Source organism: Eretmochelys imbricata, chromosome 1 (genome assembly GCF_965152235.1).
Source record: "Eretmochelys imbricata isolate rEreImb1 chromosome 1, rEreImb1.hap1, whole genome shotgun sequence".
NCBI lineage: Eukaryota > Metazoa > Chordata > Testudines > Cheloniidae > Eretmochelys > Eretmochelys imbricata.
This window is the reverse complement of record NC_135572.1, coordinates 353,014,368-353,026,509: the sequence shown is the minus strand read 5'-3', so window position 1 is coordinate 353,026,509 and position 12,142 is coordinate 353,014,368. Positions and strand designations below refer to the sequence as shown.

The 12,142-nt window shown below is 38.0% G+C and overlaps 1 protein-coding gene across 6 annotated transcripts in view; it reads right to left on the bottom strand.

Moving 5' to 3' along the window:
* The window catches only part of EXOC4 (exocyst complex component 4), a 595,663-nt gene that overhangs the window by 305,184 nt on the left and 278,337 nt on the right, over positions 1 to 12,142 (bottom strand). The window contains exon 11 of one of the 6 annotated variants that reach the window (XM_077837180.1): positions 9,686 to 10,118. The exons of the other annotated variants lie outside the window; for them this stretch is intronic. Coding sequence (XP_077693306.1) covers positions 9,902 to 10,118 — 217 coding nt within the window. The 3' untranslated portion in view covers positions 9,686 to 9,901. Of the gene's footprint in view, positions 1 to 9,685; positions 10,119 to 12,142 lie in introns of those variants that run through there. 6 annotated transcript variants of the gene reach the window in all.

Sequence of the window (12,142 nt, the reverse complement as noted above, 5' to 3'; positions counted from 1 at the left end):
AGAATCCGTTTTAGAGCTGGGAACACAACCCAGATGCATGATCCCTTGTACTAGCCTTCCTTGACCATCAAACCACACACCATAATCTACCTTTCCAATCAGAAAACACTTGACACATTGGGGAAGAAAATCCATGGTAAAAACGCTCATTTAATTCGCACAAACAAACAACTACTCAAAGAATTGCCTGGTAAGGCTTTAATACAGTATGTGGGACAAAACAGAGAATTCATCTGCATTTTATTTCATTCACACAAATGTTGATCAGAAGTATAGCGAGAAAATCACAGACAAATTACTGTTGCTACCAAAATACCAAATATAAATTATAAACATTCAGGTAACAGTGAGTTCAGAACTACTGGAGCATTTTCCATTGGACATACCAACACAAAAACCTCACAGCCATCTGCTGCTAAAAGCCCTGTAGCTTTCCTCTTTGACTTCTTCTCTCCCAATGTTCTGTCCCATCTAAAGTTTAGTTTTCAAAGTCAAGATGGAAGAATTCAGTTGCATTAAAGAAGAGAATAGATATTGACTTCAAAAGATAGTTAATTAAGGGACAAAAAGAATCACATTTGCCTGCTGCTTTTTCCCCTCTAATACTTGACACTATTTTGATTTTGCTGCAATCGTATCAAGGATATCGGCTCCAACAACTCCTTAACCAACATATCAATTTCATTCAACTACCTTTCCAGACAAACCAACAAACAAAAAAAGTACATAAGAGCTCAGGCTTCTCGGCACTGGATTAAAAAAAAAAAAAAAAGGAATGGCAGAAAATGCTCTTCAACTTGTTATTTTGTGAGCACTATTAAGTTCAAAGGAATCAAAATCCAGAACAAGGATGTCCCTTTTCCTTTCATATCCCCACCAGGCCACCTTGCTTTAAAATTCATTTAAATCAGGCAAAGAGGTGGGAAGAAGAGTAGAGGTGCATTTAGAGGCAAGAAAATTGCATTATTTGAAGGAACCCAGCCACAGATCAAAAGCTGAAGTGCAGGATAGCAATTTAGCTTGAGTTTGATCAAATGGCACTTTGGATCATATGGCCAGTTGTCATTTGAAAAACATTTACAAGATGGGAAAAAACAGAGGATTGCATAATTTTAATGTAAAATCCAGCATCTATGTGCAAGTGACCATGGGGTTATACCTTATTTTATGCAGTACTAAATCCTCTGTGAATAGCTTTATAAACAGAAAGAAAAAATATAGGTCCCTGTCCTGAAGAGTTTACAACATGGACAAATGCTATCAGACTTATATGGCCACCCATTACCATCATTTCTGAGCACCTCACAGACTTTAACGTACTGAGTCTTACAACACCCCTATGAAGCAGGAAACTTCTATTATCCCCATTATTCTCCCAAGGCAGATTAAGTGACTTCCATGAGGTGGCACAGGCAACCTTGGACAGAGGACTGACATCTCCCAGGCTAGCACCCTATACATGGGACTATCCTTCTCTCTTCTGACTAAAAGAAAAGGAGTACTTGTGGCACCTCAGAGACTAACAAATTTAATGCTCAAATAAATTTGTTAGTCTCTAAGGTGCCACAAGTACTCCTTTTCTTTTTGCGAATACAGACTAACATGGCTGCTACTCTGAAACCTGTCTTCTGACAAAGATGCAGGAAAAAGGATGTGACTTTTTAAATAATCTGTAGGGAATGAAAGGATTGATTGAGGGATTGTGGGTAAAAATGAGACTTTAGGAGTGATTTGAAGGAGGGGAGAAAAGCTTCCTGGAGGTCATGAAGTATATTCACAAAACTTCCTGTGTGAAAGAGCTCCTGTATGCTAAATATAATATTAAAGGAAGCTATGTTGTCTAAGAGAGAGAACTCTAAAAGCTATGCAGTACTGTGGTCTAGTGGTTAGATCAGGGGACTGAATATCTGGATTCTGAGCACTGGCCTGACTCTGACGTATGTGTCCTGGGGCAAGTCAGTTGTCTCCTGAAGTGTAATATTCAACAAATTACCTGAATCCAGATTATCCAAATCAAGATTATCTGATTTTTAAATAAATCCCAGGAATCCAAAATCCATACAGAAACAATTCCACCTGATTATCTGAATGTTTCAGATGCCCCACCAACATATCAGATAATCAGGGTTTACATGTAGTGAGGTGTTGTGAGGTTTAATTAATTGATGCCTGTAAAGGGCTTGAAAACATCAGGTGAAAGGAGTCATGGAAATACTAAGTAATAGTATGCAATTACGACTAGGGTTGTCGATTAATCGCACTTAACTCATGCGATTAACTCAAAAAAATTAATCATGATTAAAAAAAATTAATTATGATTAATCGCACTGTTAAACAATAGAATACCAATTGAAATTTATTAAATATTTTGGATGCTTTTCTACATTTTCAAATATCTCGATTTCGATTACAACACAGAATACGAAGTGTACAGTGCTCACTTTATATTATTTTTATTATAAATATTTGCACTGTAAAAAACAAAAGAAACATCATTTTACAATTCACCTCATACAAGTACTGTAGTGCAATTTCTTTATCATGAAAGAGCAACTTACAAATGAAGGTTTGTTACATAACTGCACTCAAAAACAAAACAATGTTAGAGTCTACAAGTCCACTCAGTCCTACTTCTTGTTCAGCCAAACACTAAGAGAAACAAGTTTGTTTACATTTATGGGAGATAATGCTGCCCACGTCTTAATTAAAATGTCACCTGAAAGTGAGAACAGGCATTCACATGGCACTGTTGTAGCTGGCGTTGCAAGATATTTACATGCTAGATACGCTAAACATTCATGTGCCCCTTCATGCTTCGGCCACCATTCCGGAGGACGTGCTTCCATGCTGATGATGCTCATTTAAAAAAAAATGTTAATTAAATTTGTGAATTAACTGCTTGGGGGAGAATTATATGTCTCCTGTTCTGTTTTACTCACATTCTGCCATGTATTTCATGTCATGTCATAGCAGTCTCGGTTGATGACCCAGCACATATTCGTTTTAAGAACACTTTCACAGCAGATTTGACAAAACAAAGTACCAAATGTGAGATTTCTAAGGATAGAAACAGCACTCAACCCAAGGTTTAAGAATCTGAAGTGCCTTCCAAAATCTTAGAGGGACAAGGTGTGGAGAATACTTTCAGAAGTCTTAAAAGAGAAACACTCTGATATGGAAACTACAGAACCCAAGCCACCAAAAAAGAAAATCAACTTTCTGCTTGTGGCATCTGATTCAGATGATGAAAATGAACATGCATCGGTCAACACTGCTTTGGATCGTTATTGAGCAGAACCAGTCATCAGCATGGATGTATGTCCTCTGGAATGGTGGCTGAAGCATGAAGGGACATATAACTCTTTAGCACATCTGGCATGTAAATATCTTACGACACCAGCTAAAACAGTGCCATGGAAACCCCTGTTCTTTCAGGTGACATTGCAAACAAGAAATGGGCAGCATTATCTTCTGCAAAGGTAAACAAACTTGTTTGTCTGAGCAATTGGCTGAACAAAAAGTAGGACTGATTGGACTTGTAGGCTCTAAAGTATTACATTGTTTTATTGCTGAATGCAGGTGTTTTCTGTAAATTCTACCTTTGTAAGATCAACTTTCATGATAAAGAGACTGCACTACAGTACTTGTATTAGGTGAATTGAAATATACTATTTCTTTTGTTTTTTACAGTGCAAATATTTGTAATTAAAAATAAAAATAAAGTGAGCACTGTACTCTTCGTATTCTATATTGTAATTGAAATCAATATATTTGAAAATTTAGAAAACATCAAAAAATATTTAAATAAATGGTATTCTATTATTGTTTAACAGCACAATTAATTGCGCGATTAATTCTTTTAATCACTTTACAGCCCTAATTACTACTAATATATGTGGTATGCCATTACTTTGGGACCCAACTAATCAAAATATAGGACCATTCCTTTTCTGCAGAATTCAATTATAGCTATTTGGGGATTTCCATAGCATAGCTAAAATTTCTTAACAGAACTGAGACAACAGCTGGTTGGAAATTTTCTGTCAGAAAATATTTCAGACAGAAAATGCACCTTCCAGAAAGTTGGAATGTTCTATGGGCAAATCTTGATTTTCCAGAAAGTTTTCAATTTTCCATCAGAAAAATCAAAATGAAAGATTTTGTTTTGGGTCAGATCGACCCAATTCAGATTATTCCGTTGTGTTGAAATGACCTGGAATGTTTAATTTCAAATCAGCTCAATAAAACACTGAACAGCATTACTCTATCAGCACATTGCCTAGTCTAGTTCAGGTCCCCTTTCTTTATATATAATATAAATATAAATGTATACACACACACACACAGAGTATAACTGTTAAACAAACAATTTAATACTGTACACAGCAATGATGATTATGAAGCTTGGCTGAGGTGGTGGAGTCAGAGGGTGGAATATTTCCCAGGGAATGCCTTGCTGCTAAACGATGAACTAGCACTCGGCTAAGCCCTCAAGGGTTAACACATTGTTAATGTAGCCTCACACTCTACAAGGCAGCACAAATGGAGGGAGGAGACACAATCGACGCATGGCAGTGGCTGCAAACACTCCCTGCAGAAACTGAATGTGATGAAGAACCCACGCTATCCCACTGGAGCGCACCACCCCCTCCACTTTCCGAAGTGCAGGGTGGTGCATGTGTGTGTGAGACAGAGAGAGAGAGAGTGTGTGTGTGTGAGAGAGAGAGAGAAACACACATACATTGCCCCTTTAAATATGCTGACCCCACTGTAAGTACATTGCCTCTTTAAGTAGATCAGCAAGTTGAGATAGCAACTGCTGCCAGCAAGCTCCCTCCGTCCTGAGCCCTGTCATGCCCCCCTCCCCAGCTCTGTGGAGATGGGGTACAGAAGCAGGGGGAAGGAGTGGGGGGAGGGAGACAGCCTGACATTAGCACCCCTCTTTCCCACTCCCCCACCCCTGCACAGCAAGCAGGAAGCTCCTGGGAGCAGCTCCAAGGCAGAGGGAAGGAGCAGCACAAGGCAGTGGTGGGGAAAGATACCTGAACTTCCTGGCAATTGATAGCCTGCTGGGCAGCCGCCACACAGGGAACTTGGGGGAGCTGATAGGGAGGCTGCCGGCCCACTCTGGTTCCAAGCCCCCACCAGCTCGCACCAACGGACTGCTCTTTCTGCAAGCAGTGGGCAAAGCAGGCAGCTGCCAAACGTTGTAAGGGAGCATTGCACAACTTTAAATGAGCATGTTCCCTAATTGATCAGCAACATGTCAATGAAACAACATTAACCGGGACGATGTTAAGTGAGGAGTTACTGTATACCATGGGAATATAACGGTCTGGCCAGGGAGCCTGGTCCACAAGAGCGACTGGGAGTATCAGGCTTCCAAAACATAACTCCCATCAGGCAATGCACCACAATGGGAAAATGCAGTTTACTGTTGAAGTGACTGGAAAAGAAGCATTTAGGGTCAATTCAACAAACAATGAAATAATGTTTCATTTTGATCATTTCAACATTTCTGAATTTTTTTTTAATTTCCATTCAGTAAAAAATTTCAACTTTTTGTTCCAATTTGGAATGAAATCAAATGTTGAAATGTCAGAATTTTCCCCACCATGGACATTCTGAATTTCGTTCTGTTCTATTCAAGACCCTCCTAATTATGTGCAAATAATTCAGAACAATGCAGCTAAAATGAGCACAGAGGTTTCAGAGCCCCTGACATAAATTACTTAAAACTCAGAATTGACATAGTCATTACCTAAACTTTTCTTAGGGTAAAAATGCCTGTAAACTATGCAATTCCAAATACATGAAAATCTGTGTTCTGTTTTTTTCGGATCCATGATCTCTATAGGTTTACAGTAAGAAGAAAATACAAGTGGTATCCCTATTCATTGTTTACACCTTGTCAAATTTGGACAAAAAGCAGAAGATATTTTGCCTTTACTTTCATTAAGAATCTGGTTGTGCCCCTTTCTGTCCCTGAATCAACCACTGAAAGAATTTTATGGAAGACATCATGTGTTCCCTAGCAAGGTGCTTCAGGATATTCTAATATTTAATACATTTACCGCACTGTAGATTTGCTTTCTTGGATCTACTCTATTCTATTCAGGCTCTTATAACACCCTCTTCATCATATTTTTTGAGCAGGTTCCAGAAGTGCACGCAAGAACATGACTAGAATTTGTCACATTTGGTTCTCTCCTTCTCTCTTTTCTCCCCAAGTGAAAAATTACGTGAGGTTCCATTTTTTAAATTTTATTTTCTGTTGTGCTCTGTATATTTATTACTGAAGTCAAGGACAAAGTAAAGGCCTTCCACTTGGAGTGAAAGTTGAGGAGGATTGAGGCAGTTCTTAGTACTCATGGGAGCTCACTCCAGGGTCTTGGACTGGCTTCTGAGAAAGCTGTCTACTGCACAGGTAGTTTGTGGTGGACAATTCTGTTGTACCTGAAGAGCAAAGCTGATGACCATGGTTCTCATCCTGGTGCTTCAGACACTTTTTAGGTACCCTGGGTCCAGACCATTGAGTGACTTGAAGATACGGACAAAACTCTTGAATTGGACTCAGTGAATCTCTGATTTCCCTCCATAATCTCTTTCCACCATCTTATATGGTGTGTCAACAAAACTTTATCCACTGTCAGATCTGTAGATTAATGGTCATGTACATGCTTTAAGATAAAAATAATCTGTATTCAGAAGGCACATGAACACCCATTTCACTAGTGTTTGGACTACTAAGAGGGAAAAACAACTTGAATTTCCTGGTTAATAGCATACAGACTACTGCAAAAAATATTCCAAACGTCACGTTTACATGCAATGAATAAGAAAGCAATATTCTGGTACAATTCTGGAGGCATATTTCTACTACACCAACGTGCATGAATTTGTCTCAGCCCTGACTTGGAGACATGATCCTCTGGAAATAGACGAGGGAAGTTTAGTCTCCAAACACCTCAAACATCTCTAACCTAACTTACTGAGACTGCCAATAAGGGTGACAATAGGTGATTACAACTTACAGCTGATCCAAGTTGGTATGGGAAGGTTCAGGTTCCTTTTGAAACACTGTTGGGCATCTTGCGAATCATGCCTACCACCTGTATCCTGTTCTGTTATGAAAGCTGGAACTAACTCTTTTATCCAGCTAAGTTAGGCATTTTTTTACACACCAGTCGCCACTGTAACCAGCTCCAAGCATGGAGTGGTGTAATTAATAGTAAGAGCATTTCCTTGCCACAGATGTCTGTTTTATGTAAAGTCACATGAATCTGTTGACAATATGCTCACATTGGCAGAACCCATTTTAGTGGGTTTGCCCTTGTGAAAAGAGGAAGAAAATGTGTGAGGCTTTGCACAGAAAGAATGTTGAAAAACCAAGGAGTCACAGACACATTAAAACCTCTTCAGGAAAGAGGCACTGGGAGAACTCCTTAGGGATGGAAAGTGTGCAGAGATTTCTTTCAAAGACTATAGCTGCTGGGTGACAGCATGCTCACATGAGGCAAGAGAGTAAGGTCCGGCGTCTGATCACAGAACTGGAAGCCAGGAACTGCAGAGTTCTAGTTATGTTTTTCCCACTGATGTCTTCTGTGGCTTTGGGCCAGCCACAAATACTATGCCTCAGTTTCCTCATGTGCACATTTCAGTTACCTTCATCACAAGGCTGCTGTGAAGATTTGCTGGTGCCTGTAGAGAGCTTTGAAGATGAAAATAACTACTAATTGCTAAGTATTAATTAACAAAAAATCTGTAGGAGTAACATGTAAAAATGGTTTCATACACTTCTAACAGGTATTTGCAACAGGTAGGGTTGAAAATTGTGAACAGGACTCTCAGCCATTCTGCACAAGTGACCATGTGTGTCAAAATGTGTACGCTGTTTAGGATTCCACTGATTGTGTTCTGGGGGGGTAGGAGGAGCTGGAGAGATGTGAAATTTATGACAGGCTGTCTGATTTGCAGTATGGACGAAGCATGTTTGCAAACTCAAAACTTGACAGATCTGATGTAGCACCTTCTCTGACAGACAATATAAAATGAATGTATCACATATTAGGAGCTTTTTGGTGTGCAAGTGTGTTTGTGTGAGAGGTGGGGGCATTTTATTTGCTGTCGGAGGAAATGAACAGCCTTACCTTAAGGTTTTTATAAACTGTCATCTTTAATCAGACGCACAAAGCAAGATTGTCAGCTCTCATAAAGCATTAAAAAATGGCAGAAGTTAATAATCTCGCCCACACTCATACACACCATTTTTGCAGTGACCTGAATCAGAACTAACCCTCTTCTTAGCAATGTCACAACAACAAGCTTTTTGAAATGTGTCTTTGTAATTCAGCTACACAGACTTTATGAGAGCCTGTCAAAAGAAAGAGAGTTAGGATGTGCCTGCAAGAAGCATTCATTCCTGCTGTCAACAGAATAAAGAACTAAATGTCAACAGCAAGGGACACCTCAACTAAATGTCTTCTAAATACTCATTAAACCACAGGGAGAAAGATTCACTAGGTGGGTATCAACTTGCTCACTTAAGATTTTGTTGCCTGAAATCCAGAGGTCAATTGAAGTAAACACCTAGTCTAAGAAAAGTTGCATAAAACATTCACCATATTCTAGAACAAACATTAATGATTCCAAAATAAAGACGTGGGCATTAAACATCATTGTTATTATCGGAATCAGGAGTCAAGATCTCCCATGTTCTAAATCCTATCCATCACTGATTAACCATGCGGCTTGAGTAATTTCCAGTCTCCTGATGTGTGAAGTTTGGACAGTACCTGCCTTGTACTATTGGTGTTAAGAATAACTAGCTAAATATTTGTACAGTGCTCTGAAGATATAGAATGGCTACAAGCAATATGTCTTGATACAACATTAAAAATTCTTATTCGTGAAAGATAAATAGTTACATTTTAAACAGGGTCTCTGATGGTTTGATGTGTTTTTTTGTGCAAATGTTTAACAATTCCTTATATGTATAACTAACAACATCTTAGATTATTACATTTGAGTTTTTAAAATCTACTTTCTCTTCTCTGTGTAAGCTACTTGGTTGTTTTCTGAACATTATTCAGCTTGATCCCTGAAGTAAGAATGGTCAGTTTCATTTTGAGTTAGAGTAATTTTCATTATCTGATTCCCCTGCACTAGCACGATATCACTTTGATTCACAAAATATACAGAGGATTTTTTAAAATGTATTAATTTTAAAAAGATAAAAACATTTTTATTCATATATATTTAGTAAAACCATAGTTTTAGGCCTAAAACTATATGACATTGTGCATTTAATTTAATAATCACATTAACAGTTAAATTATTAATGTAAATATATTTTCCTTGCAACTTATTTCAAGATTATTTTAATATGGTGCAAAGACAATTATATATATTTAATATAAATTAATTATACATACATATTAACACACACCATATACACCAACCTGTTCATTTTCCCATTTGCATGTTTCATATAATAGGAATGTAAGTAAATATGAAATACTGAAGTAATTTTATAATACTTCTCTACAGAATTTTATAGCACAATTTATGATTTATTGAAAAACGCTTTTTATAAAACATTAACTAGTAAAACTTCATAAATATTACTTTTATATAAAGTGTTACCAGTAAAGTACCTATAGGTTGTGTAAGTTGATTCTTTCATTTGAATTATTTACAGACATACATTTAGAATCACACCCAGACTGTATTTTCAGCTGACATTTTCAAAACTGCTTAGGAAATATAGCATCCAAAACCCTTAGGCTGCTATTTTCAAAGTCGCCAAAGCGTTTAGTAATTGCTACATTTTAACAGAAGTCAACAATGACCTTCATTTTATAAAACACCTATCAAAAATTAAAGTTTGCAATGGTTATTTCTAATGCTGCCAGGCAATAGTTACTAAGCAAATATACATATGTATATTTACATATATATCATGCATAGTATTTACGTATATGTAACAAACTCCCTCATGGATTATCAATGGGATTTGAATCCCAAACTTCAGCACCTTAGCACAGACTGATAACACTTGGCTGACAAAGTAATTCCAACAGGCAGTAGAGTAAACCATTATCCCGTAGAACCAGCCCCTAGAGGGGGACAAAGCACATACTGTCAGTATGTTATATGTGTTCTCTCTCTCTCTCTCACGCTCACACACACTCTCACACTCAGACACACACACGGCTTTTCTCACTGTTTCAGCAATAGAATGGATGAAAGAGACAGGAACTTTCTAAGCTGCTGTAAGACAAACACTGCTATTTTAGAATTATGGGAGTTAGTTTAATGTAGACCTAATAGTTTAATTTGTTAAATTAACCTCGCCCCCACCAAATTCAAAACAATACAAAAACTTACCTTTCAGCAACTGACAGGTGTCCCATCATTCATGTATTTAACTGTTGTGTTGTGTTTCCTGTGTCTCAAACTATATGACCAGATTATCAAGATGGCAGCTTCCTGTTTGTTAGTCCCTTTTACTTTATGTAAGACAAACTCTCTAACTACTCACCCTCTGCAACTGGATGCAGTGATTAGAAGATCAGTGATATTACACTGCAATTTTTCCTTTCAAGCAGCTGCCTACTTATCTGACAGAGACTACCCCTCAGACAGACAGGTAAACTGGGGTGCCAAGACAGTTTAGTTTTCCCATTCCATTTCCTGACATGGATACAAACTTGATAAGAAGCAACTGCTTCTTTCAGGCTGATGAGCAGCATTTTGCTGTCTGTGCCATCCTACAACTCTTAATTGCGGTCTGATCCTAATAAAGTGTGGCTGATATTAATAAAGAGATACCCCCTTGAGGCCCTGATACCTAATATCCAAACAGTGTTCAACTGCATTAGGATCAACAGGGTTTTCACAATTTGAAATGTTATCCCCATGTCTCCAGCTCCTTCTCGTCCATCTCCCCCTTCCACACACACAGCCTCAAGACTGCAGACATCTGTTCTTCAATTGTCTGGTAATAAACATACTCCGTAAAGCATATGTAAAATGATTATTACCCTGAAGAGCCATGTGCCTTTCAAATGCCAGCTGAAACAAACAAAGAATGAAGAACACCAAGCAAATGTTAGACCAGACTTGTCACTGAGGCTGTTAAGATTCCACAATGCACAGGAGTTTGGATTTGGTCCTCCACATTGTCTTCCGCCAATGGGAGTCCACACACCAATAACACCTTCTGCCTGTCACATTAACAATGCAAGCAGATGCTGGTTATCAGTGGAGGATGAAGAAAGAAACTGGACTCTCATTGTGCTAACTTTTATACTTCAACACCTCCCACAATATGTAATTAAGGAAAATCAGATGTGTATTCCTTTCCAATTTGTAAGTGCAATTAGTTTTCATATGTTCAAAACCTGCTAGTAAAAATCTATTCCCAGGAATCATCTCTTTTTGAATACCCACTTGCCTTCTGAAAATCCATTGTTCATTTATTACTTGTGGGGTGGTATATCATTAAGGGCTGGTAATTAATCTGGGGGGGAGGGGGTGTGTGCATCTTATTTGTCCTAGTGGAAATTAGGACCATATCCCAGAGCTGCATAGCATTTCCCCTCCCATTTCTGGCTTGCTACACCACATGAATTCTAAGGCAGGCACACTTTGAAAACAGTTCACATATTTGTCCTCTTTTGACATTTTGAAATCATAAGTGTTGTGTCTGGAGTAACAGTATGTAAGAGTTCAGAAGCAAAATAAAAAACAACAAGTGAATTTTTAAAGAGTGGTTTTATTCTGACAAATGGCTACATAAAAAAAGCACCTCACTCAACAGATTTGCTCTCTGTGCACATTCACAAGCATTTTGCTGACTTCACTGATTAAAGCAAGTGTTTACTGCTTTTAACTCTTTGTAGTTTTGCAGAGCCAGTACAGCTACGGAAAAGTAAACTTCATTTTATTGCTTCTTGTGAATCCTCAACAGAACTGATTATTAAGTTCCAATGTTGTTGTAGCAATGTTGGTCCCAGGATATGAGAGACACAAGGTGGATAAGATAATATCTTTTAATAATATTTGAGGTAACATTTTTTTAATCTTTTATTGGACCAATTTGTGTGGGTGAAAGAGACACCCCAGACCTGAAAAAGAG